General features: G+C 40.9%; 1 protein-coding gene across 1 annotated transcript in view; it reads right to left on the bottom strand.

Annotated features, from left to right (window-relative positions):
- The window catches only part of LOC144491648 (5'-nucleotidase domain-containing protein 2-like), a 65,351-nt gene extending 45,998 nt beyond the window's left edge, over nucleotides 1-19,353 (bottom strand). Inside the window, exons 1-2 of the mRNA XM_078209779.1 lie at nucleotides 18,993-19,353; nucleotides 2,436-2,620 (exon numbers count right to left, since the gene is read on the bottom strand). Coding sequence (XP_078065905.1) covers nucleotides 2,436-2,620; nucleotides 18,993-19,248 — 441 coding nt within the window. The 5' untranslated portion in view covers nucleotides 19,249-19,353. The remainder of the gene's footprint in view (nucleotides 1-2,435; nucleotides 2,621-18,992) is intronic.
- Nucleotides 19,354-20,612: the final 1,259 nt, after the last annotated feature.

Here is a 20,612-nt window from a genome sequence, read left to right on the forward strand (position 1 = left end):
TTGTTTAAAGTTAATTGACAGTCCTGTGACTCTAGTCATCCATGTCTCTGAACAAAAGATAAAAATTACGGTCTATTGAGCCAGGGTTCCATTCTGGGACCTGACCCTCCAGTAATAACATCAGCTAGGTTTGTAACAGCTAAAATTACTTTTGTAACACATGCCCAAAATCTGCCTCAGAACTTTCCTGTTTTTAAAAGTCTCTTGAACAATTGTCCCTTGGGCTATGCTTTAAACACACAGGCTGTATTTTTATTAACCCTGCTTCCCTTCTGCCTGGTGTCACCTTTCTGTAAAGCATTCAGAGGCCCTGTTCGAATGTATGGAGCAAGAAGGAGTACTAGCACCTTCATTGGTAACTTGGCTAGCTGTACAAACGTGTCCTGATAGTGCTCGGAAACCTTCAGGTGCTGAATAACTTTTCAATGACTTCCAATTGGTAAAGTGATGATGTGCATAGGGGGACATCAGAGATTCCAGTTAATAGAGCATTTGGTTGGTCCAGTACCGGATAACTTAGGATCTGATTTTATTAGTCATAATAGAGCTCTTTAATGTAAAAATATATATGCTGTATAATTAAAGGTTACAAGCTAATTTTGAAGCTTTCTAGCCATGTAGTTGCTGACATTACCCATTTCCTGAATGCTTTGCATTAATCACACCAAAATCTGTTGGCTTCAGCTGGCTGCTACTAAGCAAGAGAAGCAATGTACCACAATCAGACACCAATTAATCCAATCATTAGGGGCCCCACTAAAACTACTTTACATCATCTATAGCATAATTTCCCACTGTTCAATTATGTAATTATTCATTACAGAAATATTCTGCAGACATTTCAGAAATAATATAACACAGAATAAGATGCAATATCAAGTTACTGACACAATGCTGATAACCAGAAGGAAAAGTCACAGAAAATGCACATCCCTCAACACTGGAAAGAGACAGATTAGTGTTTCAGGTCGAGAGCCTTCCTTCAGATGAACATTTTTGTTTTTGTCTTTGAGTGGAAATGATGGGTTACTGACCCGCAAAAAAAAGGGCTATTTTTTCTCTACCTTCCCCCAGCCTATGCTGCAAGTGATGAGCCATATTAAGATTTTCTCAGCATTTGAACTACATTGGCACACTGTTTTTGACATTGCGATGCCAAAAACAATCTAGCATCCCACAGTTTTTCCATCTAAAAATCTGCCTCTTCAGCAGAGGTTATGAACTGAACCCGAGATCTTACTCATTGCTTTGGCTCAAGTTTTTACTTACCAAACCAATCATATTCATTTTATTTAAAAGTGCAGCATTACATTACAGCTATTATAAATTGTTGTTCACCAAAGCATATTACAGAATGGTAGGGAGCTATTTCTCTCTAAAGCTTTTCATATCATGATTTGGCCTCATAGTTGAACAACAATCTGCCAGCTCTCAGTTCAAGAAGGTTTTCGTACGAGAGGCAGAGAGAAAAACCAGACCACAAAACCTGGCGTATTCATCACATCAAGCGGCATTAATGCCAGACATCTAAATAAGACAAGTTGTACTAACAGGCTGACTTACTTTCCTCCACTCCTACAATTCTAAATCAAAGATGGAGCGCCTCCACCAATTGCTTTTCTACCCATGTTTGTACCACCAGTTTTGGAGAGTCTCCCAAAGGTCATGCTTAGCCCATTCTTCTTCCTCCTCTATATACTAGCTCTTTTGCAACACCATCCACTGAAATGATACACAACACTTTTTAACCACCTCTCTAGAGATCTCCACTGCCTTTCTGCTATCACCTTGCTTGTCCAGCATCCTATCTTGTATGAGATGTAATTTTCTGCAGCTAAATGTTTGGAATACTGAAGCCATTGATTCCAGTCTCTGCCACAACTTGTAGAGCCTTTCACTCTAAAGGGAATCAAGGGTTATGCAGGCAGGAAAGTGGAGTTAAAGCCACGAACAGATTTACTGAACATTGGAGAATGCCCAAGGGGGCCAAACGGCCTACTTCTGGTCCTACTTAAGTTAATTTCACTATCAACGCAAACCACTTCTTCAGCCGCAAAGAAATAATCCAAAATCATCTTCCTTGTCCATTATTTAACATTAATTTCATGGTTCAAACAGTAAGCATGAAGTGGCCTCATTCTATTCTCAGTAAAGTTTGATCTTTCTAAAGATAAATTCACTTTGCAACTAAGGAAAGATGAAATTAATAGTATTTTATCTGTAATAAACACAAGCTCATAACATAGCAAGGATACCCATGTACCATAAATACAAGGCTAAAATGAAAGATGCTTGTCTATTCTCTAATTTTCATTATCTACCAACAAAATCCATTGCTTTACAGTGGTTGAAAGTGTAATGTTTAACAGCATTAAGCTTCATGCTTGGAGAAAATTAGTGCAATCATTTTGAGAAACATTAACATGTAAACTTACCTTGTATTGATCAATGAGGATTTTTTGTGCAGTGTTGAAGATCCTTGTGTTCAATAAATTGGAATACTGAGCAAGAGTATAATCATAATCAAATCCATAAATTTCAATCTCCCCCAATTTAACCTCATTATTGGAATAGATGTTTGCAGGATTGAGGAGGCTGCAGATTCCTGGGGGAATAAGTTCTGCAGAAAAACAACAATTTATTTACAGAATTCTAATATTTAAAACTGTGCACTGCGCCTTACAATATCATCTCACAAGTACTATATCTCCAAGGTTACAGGGAAAACAAGTGTTTAGTTCAAATAATATTTATCTGTTCAATTGCCAATCCCATTGACTTAATTAGAATAAGGCCAAAGTAGCAGCAAAGGCTAATGAAGAAAAATAACTAGCAGAAAACCAAAGCAATCAAGTGCTTGATTCACATTCTTTTAAACCAAATTTCCTTTCACAAAATCAGCAAGCGCCACAATACTAAATACTCAAACCCCACAAATAATTCCTTCATGCTGTTTCCAGCTGCCATTTCCATTCTTTACACTGATGAGTGGGAACAGACAAGATTAAATTAACACATGCTAAAACAAATGGCACTTTGAAAATACCTTAACTGAGTCAGTCACTTCTGCTTTAATAAATTTGCTGTGTTACAATGATGCGCAACCTGCTCAAGATGAGGCAGGACTTAAGAAGATAAGAAATAGGAATAGGTCGCATGATTCTGTGAGCTTGATGCGTCATTCGATATTCCATCTCAAATCCACTTTCCCACCTGCTCCCAATATCCCTCGATTCCCAAGAGACCAAAACTCAATATATTCAATAATGGAGCACCCACATCCCTCTGAGGTAGAGAGTTCCAAAGACTCTGCATGAAGAAATGTCTCCCCATCTTAAAGACTAGAAGTCCAATTTGTTCAGTCTCTCATCATAAGACAACCTTGTCCCAGGAGCCAATCTAGTAAACCTTTTTTGCACGTTTCCAAGGCTAGTGTATCCTTCCTTAGGAATGGAGACCAAAACTGCACACAGTTCTGCACGTGTTTTCACACCGAAAATTGTAGCACAACTTTCCTGCTCTTGTACTTTACTCTCCTTGCTATGAAAGTTATCATTCCATTTGCCTTCCTGCTTGCTTGCAGTACTTGCATGCTTGTATCAATATATCGCCGAACGTTCACATTCAGAAGTTTCTATTCTTTATTCTGCTTACTACCAAAGTCAATAACCTCATATTTCCCCACATTTATACTCGATCTGTCACCTTATTGCCCACATACTTAACCTTGTCCATATCTCTTTGCAGCCTCACTTTTTGTCCCCTCACAGCTTACATTTCCACTTAGCTTTGTATCATCGACAAACCTGCATATATTACTCGCTGAGTCTCTTCAACTGTGTTATTGTTGTGGATTGGAAACAGTTGGGGCCACAGCATCGATTCTTGCAACAGTCCACCAGTTACAGCCTGCCAACTTGAAAAGACTCCATTTATCCCTACTTTCTGCTTCCTGTTAACTAATTCTCCATCTGTGATAACAAATTACTTCCAATTCCATTTGCCTTTATGTGTGGCAGCTTACCAGTCATCTTGCCTTTTAACTGGTATTAACTACATTGAGCTTGTAAAGGTGAGCCAGTCAAAAAAGCTTCTTTACTAATAAATTCCAGCATTTCCCAGTGACTAATGCCAGGTTAACTGGCCGAGGCTGGGATTTTCTGGCCCCATCGTGGCAGGACCTACCACAGTGTTGTGGTGGCCCAGCAAAAGGTCCATTGGCTTTGAGTGGGCCCTGATGATCCCGGCGGCAGGCAGGACTGGAAAATCCCACCCCTTGTTTTCTCTCCCATCTTTTTTGGGATAGTGATGTTGCATTTGCTAACTTTCAATCCACTGGGACCATTCTGGAATCTGGGAATTGTGGAAAATCATTGCCAGTGCATTCACTACCTCTGCAGCTTCCTCTTATAGAATCTTAGGATGTTAGCATCAGGGTCATCAAGATTTGTTGGCATTTAGCTTCTCCAATACATTTTTTCTTGATGTTAATTACCCAAGTTCTTCACTCTCAGCCCTTTAATTACCCTTTGCTTTTCATAATGTGTCTTCTAATGTGAATATTTGTTCAATGTTTCTGCTATTATCAGAGATCTTGTGGTGCAGTGAGTAGTGCCCCTACCTCTGAGCCAGAAGCTCTGAGTTCGAGTCCCATTCCAGGACTTGATGGCCACAGAAGCTGCATTCATAATGTAGCCAATCCTAATATGGTAAATCCTTCAGTTATGCCAATAGCAAGCGGTAAGAGGAGAGTCCATTGGTCAGCCATACCTTGTATGGAGTGGTGCCCCTCAAGCTACAGCCTCTGGTGACAGACTGGCGACCTATTCCAGGAAAGACTAGCCATGGAAACAGACATAAGCACATGCTTTCTCTGCTTCATATGCCATTAGATACAGGGAAGTTCTAAGTCTCTTATTTCCTCATTCTCCCTGATAATATCTCCTGTCTCTGCATCCAAGGGACCAAAATTTACTTTAGTTACTCTCCTTTTTATGTATTTCTAGCTGGTTTATTCTCATTTCCCCTTTCATCTGCTCTTTGTTACCCTTCCCCAGTTTCTAAAGCTCTCCGAATCCTCAAGCTCAGACAATACTTTTCATTGGCCGTGAGTCTCCCATCCCACTGCATTAATTTTTTAGCGCAGTGGGCTGGGAGAATTGCGGGGGGGGGGGGGCAATGCGCAAGAGGTTCGTGCCCCGCTATCATCTCCCAGCGCTGGATTTCCAAATAGGCAGGAAGGCGGGGCTAGCATTTAAATATCGCTAGCCTCTCTCACCCTGCCAGAGTGTTTCACTCCAGTGGGGATTATACTAGCTCCCCACTTTTGGAGAGCTAGTGGCCTGACCCCACTGGAGTGAAGGGAGCAATCGGGGCCCCACTGGGGGTTGGAAGGTGGGAGTGTGGTGCCCACTGGACATGAGCACCCTGGCAGTGCCAGCCTGTGCCCCCTGGCACTGGCCATGGGGTAAAGTGTCAATGCCCAGGGGGCAACTTGGCACTGCCCATCGGGCATGGGACAGTGCCAAAAAGGTCGAGGTGATCAGGTGGGGTGGAAAGGTCCCGCTGCCACTCTGCTATTGGGATCAGTTGGGGCAGGAGGGAGGCCAGCAATTGGGGCGTGCTGGGGGGGAGGGGTCTGGACATTGGGGCAGGCCGGGACAGGGGATGGAGGTTGGGGCTGGCCTGGGAATGGTCGGGGGCCTCAGATTGGCCAGCAGACGGGAGGCTGACAGTTTGGGGGCACTGTGCATGCACAGAGGCCCACTGCTTTCAGCCTCCGGGTGGGAATAGTTTTAAATGAAATTCACACTGGTGACCTCTGCATTCCACAGACTGTGGGAGAATTCCCACTGAAAAAAACAGCATGAATTGCTCCAGTTTTCCCATGAATTCAACACTTCGAATTTTTTTGGGAGAACTCTGGCCCTTTACTTTCCAACCTAGATTGCCTTGTAACCATGTCTCATGTCTCTGTAATGGCAATTTCAGTAAACGATAACTGCATTCTAGGTTCCCAATTACCCAGCATGTAATGCCATGGGAGATGAAAGTAAGAATTCATTGTAATCTTTATATTACTGAGATTTGCCTGTATTATTTCCAACACTTTTGCATATTTGGGGATTTTCCACAGGCTATTTTAATGTCTATCTTATGGATATGATTGTTTACCATGGCAAAAAGGAAAATTACCTTTTTGAAGGTTAATGTTGGCTAGAACATTTAGCGAACAACTGCAAAGAAAAATCAATTTAAGCATTGTTCCATTTGTTTTCAATACATTGCCACAGTGTATTCTATCACATAAGCCTATGAATGCATGCTAAAAGAATATAATGAACTTTACAAAAAAATATTTTACAAGGGCATTCTCTCTTTTATAGTCACATCACGAAGAGTAAAGCAAGAAAGGAAGAGTTAAGGTGTGGAATATTTTTATGTGACTGCACTCAGTAAAACCAATAGTGAATTGCACGTTTTGCAGTTCGAGGAAATGTAGGCAAATCATGAGAAAGAGTTATGTTTGAAGGCTGAGACATGCATTTTATAGTGTGTTGGTCAGGATTGCAAATAAAACACTCAGTAAAACCAACAGTGAAATTCATGTTTGTAATACAAGAAAATGTAGACAAGACATGAGAAAGCTGCACGTAAACACTCACATTGTGCCAGAAACAAAATATTCAACCAGCCACATACAAGTACGTTGTTATTTAATCCAGTATTAACATTTTTGAAAAAGAAAACATGTATCCATAAATATGCATAACTTGTAAAATGCTTTTGCAATGTTTAGAGTTAATTTTTAGAAAATAAATCAAGTACCAAGACACCAAGGCCATCCAACTGTCTTCAGCTATTTTATCAATGACCTTCCCTCCATTATAATGTCAGAAGTTCATGGATGACTGCACAATGTTCAGCACCACTCACAGTCCTTCAGATACTAAAGCAGTCCGTGTCCAATGTGTACGAAGACGCTGACAATATACAGGCCTGGGCTGACAAGTGGCAAGTAACATTTGTGCCACACACGTGCAGGCAATGTCCATCGCCAAGAGAGAATTTAATTATCTCCACTTGACATTCAATTACATTACTACAGAGGAATTCCTCACTATCAACATATTGAATCCCCAAAGCCTGTACACTATCAGGAATCAGAATCCCTACAGTGCAAAAGGAGGCCATTCGGTTCATTGAACCTGCACTGACCACAATCCTACCTAGGACCTATCCCTGTAACCCCACATGTTTACCCTACTAATCTTGAAGAGATATTGACTGCAAAATTAATGTTTCTGTACTCAATGTGCGAAGACACACTAATGATAGAAACACAATCTACTGTCTGCAAATTCAATGTGGGCATTTCTTCACTTTGGAAAACACTTTGAAAAATGGACCAGAATTTGCTGCAGCACAGGACCTAACAATGTCTGCCCCTGTCCCCATCAACTCAAAAAATGTTTGTCTCCAAAGTTGTTGAAATTGTCAGCTTCATTATGACAGAGGGAAACAGGGCATCAGAGAGCTGAGTGAATAACCGACCAATACGATTCAATGATTGGGAAATCAAAACAGAAAATCCTGAGGAGGAGGGTAAATGAAGTCAATGTTAAATCAGGTACATATGATGTAAGGAATACCCGCCACTTGAGAGGATGAGCACAGCTCCAACATTACAAGAAGCTCAACACCATTCTGGGCAAAGCAGTGTACTTGATTGGCCCCCCATCTACTATCTTCAACATTCACTCCCTCCACTTTCAACACAATGGCAACAGTATGTGCCATCCACAGGATGTTCTGCAGGAACTCACTAAGGCTTCTTCAACAGAACCTTCCAAACCCACAACCTCAACCACCCAGAAGGACGAGGACAAATGCATGGGTACACCACCACATGTAAGCTCCCCTCTAAGTCAACACCATCCTAACATGCAACTATATCTCCCCTCTTTCACGGTCACTGGGTCAATATGCAGGAACTCCCTTCCTAACAGCATTGTGGATGTTCGTGCACCACATGAGCTACAGTGGTTCAAGGAGGCACCACCATCTTCTCAAGGGCATTTATGGATGGGTAATAACTGCTGGCCTAACCAGCAACACTCACATCCCATTAGTGAATATTTTTTAAATGTCTTTCGGTAGTATAAAATTGGTGAAAAAAATTACATGCTGCCACAACTTTGCATCTCGTGGTCATCAGGACAATTCGCAAGAATACCAAATGGGGTGGCGCGGTAGGACAGTGGGGCGGCACAGTAGCACAGTGGTTAGCACTGCTGCTTCACACTTCAGGGACCTGGGTTTGATTCCCGGCTTGGGTCACTGTCTGTGTGGAGTTTGCACATTCTCCTCGTGTCTGCGTGGGTTTCCTCTGGGTGCTCCGGTTTCCTCCCACAGTCCAAAGATGTGCGGGTTAGGTTGATTGGCCATGCTAAAATTGCCCCTTAGTGTCCTGGGATGCGTAGATTAGAGAGATTAGCGGGTAAAATATGTGGGGTAGGGCCTGGGTGGGATTGTGGTCGGTGCAGACTCGATGGGCCGAATGGCCTCTTTCTGTACTGTAGGGTTTCTATGATTTCTATGAAAGGGAACAACAATTTAAACTTCACAAGAATGTTGATAACTGACAGTTTAACAGCCAAGCCTGTTTAAATTCAAACCAGGCAGGTTGGCTCAGATTAGTCATGGCATTGCCCTGGGGAATGAACCAAAGAATGGGTGTTGCCTATTTGTTGAGACAGGCGCAATGTGTGTACCTGTTTCTTTTTCGGCTGCAAAGAACAAGGCCCAGTGTATTAATACATGTAGCTCCTAGTACATTTAAGAGCACCACACTGTAAGCTCAAATGATAATCTTTAATTGGTTGTCAGTGTAATCCTTAGCATGCTCAGGATTGATCAGCAAATGTTGCAGAATCACATCTAATGTTTAACACAGTGTTTTGAGTTTTGCAAGCATGGGCTGGTTGGATATGATCAGTACTTTGTCTGTTGTGAACAGCCGAAGGGATGTAGTGTTTGGCATTTAACAATTAGTCACCAGTTAACTGGTGCATTCTCCCCGGCAACACCTCTACCAGAGTCCACTCTCTTCTCATGAAGTGTAAATTGTTGTTCCTTTTACATTTAGTGTTCCTGTGAATTGTCCTGATGAGTGCAAGATGAAAAGCTTTGACAACATGTGTCTTTTTCCAGCAATTAAAAAAGACAATCTCACACAAAAAAGCTTATTTTAAGGAATGTACTGCCATTTCTTTACACTTTGGCCTCCATCAAATAAAATGCACACCACACAATACTTTTTCACAACTTTCTGTATGCAAGTACAATATCCACAGATAATCACATGGGCATCATAAATGTTACCTAAAAAATGTAGAACACCATAGTTCATTACAGTACTTCCTCCCTCTTCCTAATTCACATAACAGTAAATTGCAAAGATATTCAAGCTGGAGAATGGCTTCATTAGCAAAGCATTTTGCTGATTCTGACTTTTCAATGTGCATCCAGGCCAAGCTTATATATATTACTGCAAATGGAAGTTGAGCAGACAACTGAAGCTCCAACAGTAATCAAATGTGGATTGTCAATGATATAGAAGCTCAAAACACAGCAGCACAAAAGAATGTAGCCTGACCAACTTAAAATCATAGATCTTCAAACTGGAATCCCAAAAGAACCTAGAACATAGAACAGTACAGCACAGAACAGGCCCTTCGGCCCACGATGTTGTGCCGAGCTTTATCTGAAACCAAGATCAAGCTATCCCACTCCCTATCATCCTGGTGTGCTCCATGTGCCTATCCAATAACCGCTTAAATGTTCCTAAAGTGTCTGACTCCACTATCACTGCAGGCAGTCCATTCCACACCCCAACCACTCTCTGCGTAAAGAACCTACCTCTGATATCCGTCCTGTATCTCCCACCACGAACCCTATAGTTATGCCCCCTTGTAATAGCTCCATCCACCCGAGGAAATAGTCTTTGAACGTTCACTCTATCTATCCCCTTCATCATTTTATACACCTCTATTAAGTCTCCCCTCAGCCTCCTCCGCTCCAGAGAGAACAGCCCTAGCTCCCTCAACCTTTCCTCATATGACCTACCCTCCAAACCAGGCAGCATCCTGGTAAATCTCCTCTGCACTCTTTCCAGCGCTTCCACATCCTTCTTATAGTGAGGTGACCAGAACTGCACACAATATTCCAAATGTGGTCTCACCAAGGTCCTGTACAGTTGCAGCATAACCCCACGGCTCTTAAACTCCAACCCCCTGTTAATAAAAGCTAACACATTATAGGCCTTCTTCACAGCTCTATCCACTTGACTGGCAACCTTTAGAGATCTGTGGATATGGACCCCAAGATCTCTCTGTTCCTCCACAGTCTTCAGAACCCTACCTTTGAATGATACGCTTGTTTTGGGGGAAGGGTTGTAAGGTGGCGGTGGGGAAGTTCAGTTAATGTGCCAGAATTCTCCAAGCTATTATATAAATCACCATTAACAATAAACTAAATACCACCATCATTGCATTGTATTCCTATGGGTAGCATAAGCAGAGGTTCAAGAGTTCACACTCAGGAGTGTGTTAATATTTGCAGAGGGGCCTCACAAGGAAATGCAAGTCTAAATGGGGAGAATGGTGAGAAATCCAATCTTTGCTGCATAGCTCAATTTATTAATTAATTTGTGAGTTCCTGCACTGATTCAAAAGAGATAAACAAATTTTCAAATAACAAACAAAGGCAAAAAAATACTGGAAATCTAAAATGAAAATTGAAAATGCATCAGTGGAGAGAGAAACAAAAAATGATAACTTTCTTCAAAAGTGGGAAATGTTTGAAATATAATACAATAGATTTTCAGCAAACAAAAGGGCGTGAATAGGAAGAAGAATAAAAGGGAAGCCCTGTGAACATTTTTTCCCCTCATTCTTGTTTCTCTTATTTCTTTTCCTTTGCTTCCAGATGGCAGCGATTCAAGATCCTCGCATTCACACCTTCTCTAGATGTGTCTTCTGCTTCTTGTCCCTTTTACTATTCCTTTTGGTCTGGCACCTTGAAATCTTTTGCTATCAAATCTTTCATGGTCTCCAGCCTCTTACAGATTTTACTTTTGCTCTTCTTCTCTGCCTCCCTCCTTTAACTCACTCAAAACTCTTACATCTCCAATTTTTCCTAGTTCTGCTGAAAGGTCACAGATCCAAAATGATAACTCAGTTTCCCTCTCCAGGAATGATGGTGAGTATTTCCTGTTTCTAATGTTTAAAAATAAAAGTACATTATAAATTAAAGTTGATATCATAAATCATTGAACAACAGAGAGGCATATGTTTGCAAAACTGAAAAGATGCAGGGCCAAAAAAAAAATTCGGTTGAGGATTTAAAAAAAAATTCTGATGAATAACAATTAAGAATATTGTGCTGTGCAGTGATATTCACTGTCCCTGTGATTTACTTATTTACTAGGAATGATAAATAATCAAGCTTCCATGTAGTTTATCAAGTTGGATTAAAAATGGCTAATGACTAAAGCCAATATGTTTTCTATTAGTAATTAGTGACATTTCAGTGGACCTTTTAAAGTTTAAAGTTGAAGTTTAAAAGTTTGTTTATTAGTGTCACAAGTAGGCTTACATTAACACTGCAATGAAGTTACTGTGAAAAATCCCCTAGTCGCCACACTCCGGCGCCTGTTCGGTTACACTGAGGGAGAATCTAGCATGGCCAATGCACCTAACCAGCACTTCTTTTGAACTGTGGGAGGAAATTGGAGCACCCGGAGGAAACCCACACAGACACAGGGAGAACCGTACAAACTCCGCACAGACAGTGACCCAAGCCGGGAATCGAACCCTGGGTCCTTGGCGCTGTGAGGCAACAGTGCTAATCACTGTGCCACCGTACTTTGTCCATAGATATCTTCTTTCGCTTCCAGAGTTCTTCTGCCAGGCTTCGCCTTAATAGTCTCTGTTTCCTTACAGCTCCGTAGTTTATTTATGTACATTAGTGTGGGAACTTTTTTGTGCATTAACCCTTAAAAACAGAGAACCTTCATTAAGAACATCTTACAATATGCCTAAACCGTGGATGAATTCAGGAGGAAGCAAACTTTTCAACAGCCTATTTGTATTTCTATTTTCTCATCTGTTGAAGCAATAAGAAAATAAACATAAATTCCTCAACAGTTATTTTATATAATGCACAACGCATCCTGTATGAATGCAACTGGGGCGGCATGGTGGCACAGTGGTTAGCACCGCTGCCTCACAGCTCCAGGGACATGGGTTTGATTCTTGGCTTCAGTCACTGTCTGTGCGGAGTGTGCACATTCTCCCCGTGTCTGCATGGGTTTCCTCCAGGTGCTCCCGTTTCCTCCCACAGTCTGAAAGATGTGTGGGTTAGGTTGATTGGCCATGCTAAATTGCCCCTTAGAGTCCCAGGATGCGTGGATTACAGGGATTAGCAGGGTTAATACGAGGGGATATGGCGATAGAGCCTGGGTGGGATTGTTGTCAGTGCAGGCTCGATGGGCCGAATGGCCTCCTTTTACACTGTAGGAATTCTATGATTCTATGAATTCTAACCCACTGAGTTCCTAACATGCCCCCAAGTTTAATTTAGTTGTGAATGTCTTGACTATATTCATGCAACTTCTTAGCTGTAACTGTATGCCATGAATCAGTAATTGATAAGTGCCTGAAAGTAGTTGAAATCTTTCACTTCATTCTATAGATTAATGAAAATTTAAATGGGGGTCATTCTTTTTCACCGTCACATCCAAGATGTACCATTAAGTCAGATCTACTACTCCTAGATGTGAATATATCAATTATTTTACTTTTAATTATTTTAATCTCACTGCAGGTTTCTTTAGAATCACTTCAGTGATGTGCAATTGATTTCTGAGCTACTATAAATCAATTGTGATTAGTCCTGATATTTATTCCATGTATTTCCTGCAAAGCAACTAGTCTTGGGGACTGCAGAGTGTTTGCCCCTAACTTGGTGACTAGCAGAGTGGAAAATCTTGTTAACTGCATGCTCCTTATTTACTTTTGTCCATAATTAATTCTATTTTCCAGTAGATCTTGACTACTATTTTAGTGTCAGTTCATACTGTGAATTTAGTGAATTCACATTCATTTGCTCTTTTTCCAGCTTTAAACGTCCTTCCGTGTTGTGACATCTTATACCTCAAGTGACTCTAGCTCTAACTTTTGCCACTTACTCAATATTCATTATCCCTTCAAAATATTCCAACGATACAGTACTGCAGGCTTCACATCCTATTTCTTCTGTTTAAAACAGTTTATCCGAGGATAGATATCTCTGTTTTGTATGTGTCAGTAATCCATACATCTGGTGGACTGTTAATCCATTCTGCAACTTCATCAGTGCAATGAGTTGTTATCTTCATAATTCTGAAGTTTAACTTTTTCCTCTACAAGCATTTTAGTTATTAACCAGGAACTTGGAAACAGAATTCAGCCATTCAATCATTGCACCTAAGTAGCACGTACCAGAAGCACCATGATGTACGTCTGTGTTGCCACAAGTGATGTCAGAATTGTGAAATGATAGTTTTTGGTCCACCACATGATAAACATATTCACTTGGAGATATAAATAGGCAAGATTACATTTGCTAAAGCCAAAAAAAGTATGTGAATTACTTAAAAAAGGTAGTTCATGGTTATGACAATGTACTAGAATAGCAATCCTGGGCATTATGACCAGTCCAGGAATATATCATGGATTTTGATAGGGGCTGTAACTGGCCGATGAAATTTAATTTGGAGATTCCAGATGCAGTATTGGCCTTTAAATTGTTGGACCGTGCATGTCTGTCGCAGATGGATAGTCTTCTGGTAATGACTGGAATACAATTAAGGGGAACAGAGCTTCTCTTTGACCAAATGACAGCATCACTAAAAATAGTTTTTCGGGAAACAATTGTTTCCTGCCACTTTTTTCAATCCAGATTGGAATGCATAGCGCCCAGAATACAGGATTCAATGGTAGCTCAGCCGTGTGCCAGACCAAATGGTACACAAAGGCCCTTAAACAGAGATAGTTACATTAATAACAGACCTGATGTTGAAAACGGATATAATATTTTGATAATGTGGAAAGAAGACACACATGGGAAAGCAATAAACAGACGTTTAAATCAAAGAAATGTTAAAGGGATTGTGAATCGCTATTTCCAATGCGATTCGCCATATCACTACATCGTAAACTGTCTGAAAAAAAGAAATCTTGTCTTTGAAACTACACATGACACGGAATACGTAGAAACCGACACTGACATAGACAAGGACCATGAAGGCATTGTTCTGGTCACAGAAAAGTTGAGCCCTATTATAAGTGCCCTGATGATAGATTCTTTCAACTGTGCTGTTTTGGATAGTGGATGTACATCCACTGTCTGTGGCCAAGATTGGCTAAATTGTTATTTAGCGTCTCCTGATCATAAAGAGCGAAAGAAAGTGAAAGAAGGTTCAATTACTCAAAATGGGCACAGTGGCATCATACATACCCGAAGAGTCAAGTGAGTAGAGGGACGCCACTATAATCAGAAGAGCAGGAAAAGCCTCAGGAAAATATGAACACTGCCTCAACGTCCAAGAACCAAAGCTAAAGATTGGGAAAATGGGGTGGAAAGATGGAAGCCAAAAAAGTGGGATTTATGTTCTGAGGATGATTCAGTGAGCACTCATGAACCCAGGGAAAAGTCAAAAACCTGTGACTGAAATTGTATTAACAGAGAACAGTGGTCTGAGAGTAGCAGCCCTGACAGGGACAGACACAGCAGTAGGGGCCAGAGTTTAACAAGGAAGGCTAGGAATCAAACCAATGACAGTAATAGGAGTAGAAGTCCCCATGATAGGGAAGTGTTGGTGACTGCCAATAAAATGGAGCTTATGGAAATAAGAGAGGCCAAAAAAGGAGAATTGGACTGTAGGAAAGAGTTTTGGTGTACACCAAGGTACCAGATGAAGGGCAGCCTGCTCTGTTCCATCGGTGGGTTTGCACAGAGAAAGTTTTGCAAGACGGGACTTATAAAGCAAAAGCCAGATTAGTAGCCCATAAGTATGATGAACACTTGGAAGGAAGAGACATTAGGGTTGATTCACCCACAGCAGAGAGAGTGACAAAATTATTTTTTGCTGTCCTAGCATCTAATAATTGGGAATGTAAGTCGATAGATATCAAAGCAGCATTTCTACAGGGCAAAACATTTCAAAGAAAAGTTTTTTTGAAGCCACCCAAAGAAGCAGGTAATACACAGGGACAGTTGTGGAAACTGAACAAACACAAGTATGGATTAGGTGATGCATCAAGGGTTTGGTATTTTTCTATACGATCTGTATTGCTGAAAACTGACTGTCTCCAGTTAAAAGCAGATCCTGCAATATTCTATTAGAACTCTGAAAGAAAATTAGCTGGAATTTTCATGATGCATGTTGCTGATTTCCTATGGAATGGCACAGAAGAGTTTGAAAAGAGGGTAATTAATAGACTAAAGACAGAATTTAAAGTAGGGAATCAAGCAGCTGGTGCTTTTCGATATCTCAGTCTTGATGCCCGACAAAGCAAATCCAGGATATCAATGAATCAAGACAGCACTAATCCTATTCCCATAGCCAGAAAAAGGTCGATGAAAAAGAGGAACCGGCCAACGGAAAAGAAACAGAAATGTTGAGGAGTATGATAGGACAGTTAAATTGGCTGTGCACAAAGACAAGATCGGATGGGAGCTATAATGTCCTAGAGTTAATTAATATGTTGAGACATGCTTCAGTCAGAGAGATCTTGCAGGCAAATAAAATTTTTAAAAAGCTAAAATTAGAGGAATATGTAATTAAATTCCCAGCTCTAGGAGAACCGGAAGACATGAAGTTAGTTGTGTTTAGTGATGCTTCAAATACCAATCTACCAGATGGAAATGCAAGCAGTGCCAGTTTCATAATATTCTTGGTAGGTAAACATTGTCCCATAAAGACCAATTGTCCACATAACACTCAATTGGTACTTTCTTTCCTAAGGGAGGAAAATGTTGCTCCTTGGCCTGGGAAGCAAAGAAAATAAAAAGGGTAGTCAAAAGTACATTGGCGGATTAAACCCTAGCATTAGTGGAGGCGGTGGATATGGGGATATATTTGTCTGACACATTAACAGAATTATTTTTCATGGCAACATCAGGAAAGAAAGTACCAATTGAGTGTTATGTGGACAATTGGTCTTTATGGGACAATGTTCACTCGACAAAACGTGCAACAGAAAAACGACTGAGAATTGATTTGGCCAGCATTAAACGAATATTGGAAAACAAGGACGTTTCAAAGTTCAACTGGGTTGGTGCAAATCTACAGTTATCCGACTGTTTTACTCAAAGAGGTGCAGGTACTGGAAAGTTGTTAAGAATACTGGAGGATGGTTGTCTTAAAGTAATTTGAAAAAAAGGGGACTCTGTTAGAATGTAACCAATGATAATATTGGATCTGTTATAATGTAACCAATGGTAACAGGCTATGAGGGTCAGCTGACCTGGTAGACAATATGTGAACAGCTGATCCAGTATAAATAAGAAGCAGATGGGAATTGTTGGGAGCTTGTATGGCCTCAAGTGTTGGCGTAATGAAGTTTCTTCATTAAACCTTTTTCTTTGTTTTATTTTTGCAAGTTCCTTTTATTGCTTGCAACTGAAGAATTCCTCCTGCTGGATAAGCATGTCCCTCTGCTCCTGCTCTCCCTTTAGAAATTCACTTTTTTTGTGTTGTCTCTCCATGTCCTTCTGAGAAAAATATGCCACTTCAAGAGGATCAAGAGGTGATTACAACTTTCAAGGCCTATTACCATAGATGAACTTTTGGCCAGGCCTTCAGGGAAACTGAAGATGGTGGTGTTCTACCCCGAAAGAATTTTGGAATAATGACACCATTGATAACATCTCTGTGGCATGGAATGAGGTTGCCTCATCCAAAATAACAGGTTGTGGAGGAGGATGTGGCCACATTGTGTTAGAGCCAAAGGCTTTGTGAAACCAAAACTCAAAGAGATAATTGTAGAAATTGGCATGCAAATGGGATTAGAGGAGCTAAACAGAGGATTTGCAGAATTGCTGGTTTCTCATGAGATTTTATTTATCAAGGACCTAAAAGAAATGGAACAGAGGTCTGTAAAGGGGGAGGGGGAGGAGGAAGACTGATGAGCAAGAACCAAAGGCTTTGTGAAACCAAAAATCCAAGAGATAATTACAGAAATTAGCAAGCAAATAGGATTAGAGGAGCTAAACAGAGGATTTTCAGAATTGCTTGTTTCTCTTGAGATTTTATTTATCAAGAATCTGAAAGAAATGGAACAGAGGTCTGTAAAGGGGGAGGGAGAAGGCTGATGAGCAAGAACAACCAACTAAGACATTCAGATCAAAATCATTTGGTGATGCCTTGAAAGTTAATGTCTTGTGGCACATTTGTAGCACCCTAACTCTGAACCAGAAGTTCCAGGTTTGACTGCCACTGTGGGTCTTGATGGCCAAAGATGTGTTTATCATGTGGCCAAACAGGTTGATTTTCAAATCCTGCTAATAGCAGGTCAGCCAGAACCTGCAGAAGGTACGATAAACCACTGCAGTATCTTGCCAAGCATAAGCATAGATCAACACATGTTGCAGCACCAATACCCTCTTAGGGAATGGTACCTGAAGAGAGAAAAAAATGCCTTGAAGAAGTTTGAAGAGGCAATGGCCATCTTTGACAAAGAATACCCTGACATGCAGGGTAGTTCGAGGATGGAACAGGGACATTGACAATGCAGTCAACAATTAAAGAGATTTTTTTTAAAGTGCAGCTATTACTGGAAAAAATTATTTAACCCACTGCAGATAATCCCTCAAAGAATGCTCCAAATACCCATGCTACTCAAAAAGTCATTAGGTTACATTGAAGCTTCATATGTTTCATATGAAGCAATTTTTAAAAGCGGCATCTCGGCCTTTTGGCTAAGATGCAAATGAGATCAAGCCTTGGAGGAGGAAGTGCTGCCCCTCCTCCAATCAGCTTGGCTCATGTAGATCAGGCCCAGGAGAGGGTAAATGGTCGCTTGCCCTGTCTTGTCAGCTTGGATTGAAATGTCTGAACTTGTTGAGACTCTGAATTGGATTTGATTTGATTGAATTGGAAAAGTATTTTTTAAAAAGCCCCTTCCAATAATCTTCCAAAAGGTCCATCCAACCTCCAGTAAAATCCACTTCCCTAAGTGAGACAAGATTTCACAGCTTGAACAGCCAACCTTCAGATTCCAGCATCCACAGTATTTTGCTTGTGTGTTCTTTGCTTTGTAATGTTAATGGACATGTTTGTATGGAAATATATATTCCAGAAGCCTTCCCTCAGGAACATAACATTACGTTTTCCAGGAGCCTGGTAAGTGAGCACTTTATGTTAAATGTCTTGCACTCACTCAGAGGTGAACGTGCTAAAATTGACCCAAAGCTAACACTGAGGTATGCAGCATTCTTTAATAAGGAATATTATAAAACAAATTTTCATTTTAATTATTAGACCGATATCAACATGTCTGTGTGTGCACCTTGTGTAGCCCCTATATAGAAAACGGAACTGTCCAATCAGCATGCTATATTGAGCTGTTAATAAATAAGTTCATTATGGATTTTACATTTGAACAGTAAAATATTCATCACTTCAAGTTAAAATAGTACATGCTGGTTACCCCATCTAAATAACATTTACGAATGCAAATCCGCAATGAAGTCAAAATAAATAGTTAAACTAAAAGAGTGAAAAATCAACACAAACGTAAATAAATCGCTTTTACAAAATGCATACACTATTGCTCACATTTCAGATTGAGTTAAGAGCCCTGAAAAGCTCTCAAATCCATGTGAGATGTTGCCAGAAAACAAGTAACAATGCAGTCAACATGATCAATGAGCGTGAAACTTACCATGGACTAATTTTTTCATCTCATTATATCGACCCCACAGATAAGTTTTGTTCTCAAGCTTGCCTGTTGTGTTTGTTCTGCTGACTTCAGTAGAATCCGCCGGGCTGTACTGCGGCGCCCGACCCCGCTTCTCACAGCTATCGGTGGGCACATCAGCACCTTTTGTGCAATAACCCAGGGCAAAGTTAGCGGCGGAAAGCTTGGTCGCTTTCCACTGCAAAGAGGCAGAGAGCGACTTGGTGAACAAATTGGCCATGGTGCTGTGCTACAGTTTGAATTCTCGCGTCCAGGGCGTGCAGTAAATCAGTGTGGAGTAAAAGCCCTTTAAGCTGGGACAGACTGCGGCAAGCTGCCCCTTGTTCTGCACGGATCAGGGCTTTTTAATCGTATTCTGTGGATCTGACTAACAGCTCTTGTCACATACAAGGGATTCTCCAATCAAGAACCTGCCTTTGCGGTTGGGAACCAATCTCATTTGGGAGCTCTCCCTTTTGCATTGACTATTGGAGGAGGGCATATGTTAATTTCTAGTTTCTCGTCAGGAAAAGGGGGGGGGGGGGGTGGTGAAATCATGCAGCCAGTTCTGCACGTACTGATAGTGGATTAGTATTCGTATGGAAATCGGTCTTTCCATTACAAATAACAATAAAAACAACCAAAACTGGAGAGACTAAAATAGAAATGTAAATCCACACTCCCTTGTCACATGTGTAGAGACAATATTTAGATTGCAAAGCCTTCCCCGGAACTGAAAGGGAACCCAAAAATCGTGTGGATATAAAAAATATAGTAAGAATGTTCTCAACGGGATACAACAAAGGTGACCAAAAACATGGGAGAGGCCTCCATAAAAAGAGACAACATAATCGTACAAATGCAAGGCATCTGAAAACAATAGGAAAGAAAATCGAGCGAGGTGCAAATATCTGTGTCATTGTCCAAGAGCAGTATAGTCCTGGAATTTGCATTGGTTTGAAAAGTGGGAATAGGAGGGGGAAATCTAGCAATGGTCTGAATTTAAAGTCCTCATCCCAATGTTCAAACCTCCATAGTCGCTCTTATTTATCCCTATAACCTTCTCTAGCCTTACAACACTCCGAGATCTCTGCTTTCTTTTTTGATTTATTATTGTCACGTGTATTGGGATACAGTATATTGTTTCTGGTGCGCTATACAGACAAAGCATACCATTCATAAAATACACAGGAGAAAAGGAAAGGAGAGGGTTGTGGTGAACCATCGTTGGTTACCACTGTGGGGTTATTCCAATGTTACTGTTGGGTTAGGGTGTTGACACTGTGGGGTTGTTATAATGTTGTTGTTGGGTTAGGGTGTTTACACTGTGGGATTAATATACCTGTGGTGGATGCTGTTATGGCACATCCCGGTCGGGCCCCGCCTCCTGGGGAGAGGTATAAGACCCTCTGCTCAGGCGGGACCCCTCCAGTCTGGAATGGTGTACTCGTGTTTAGATAGTTCCATTGTTTGTCAATAAAAGCCTTCAATCGCTGAAGCCTTGTACCTCGTGCTTGATTGTCGCGCATCAAGGGTGCAGAATGTAATGTTCCAGTCATCGCTAGTAGGTAGAGAAAGATGAACTTAATATAAGGTAGGTCCATT

The sequence above is a fragment of the Mustelus asterias genome, chromosome 3 (genome assembly GCF_964213995.1).
Source record: "Mustelus asterias chromosome 3, sMusAst1.hap1.1, whole genome shotgun sequence".
Lineage (NCBI taxonomy): Eukaryota > Metazoa > Chordata > Chondrichthyes > Carcharhiniformes > Triakidae > Mustelus > Mustelus asterias.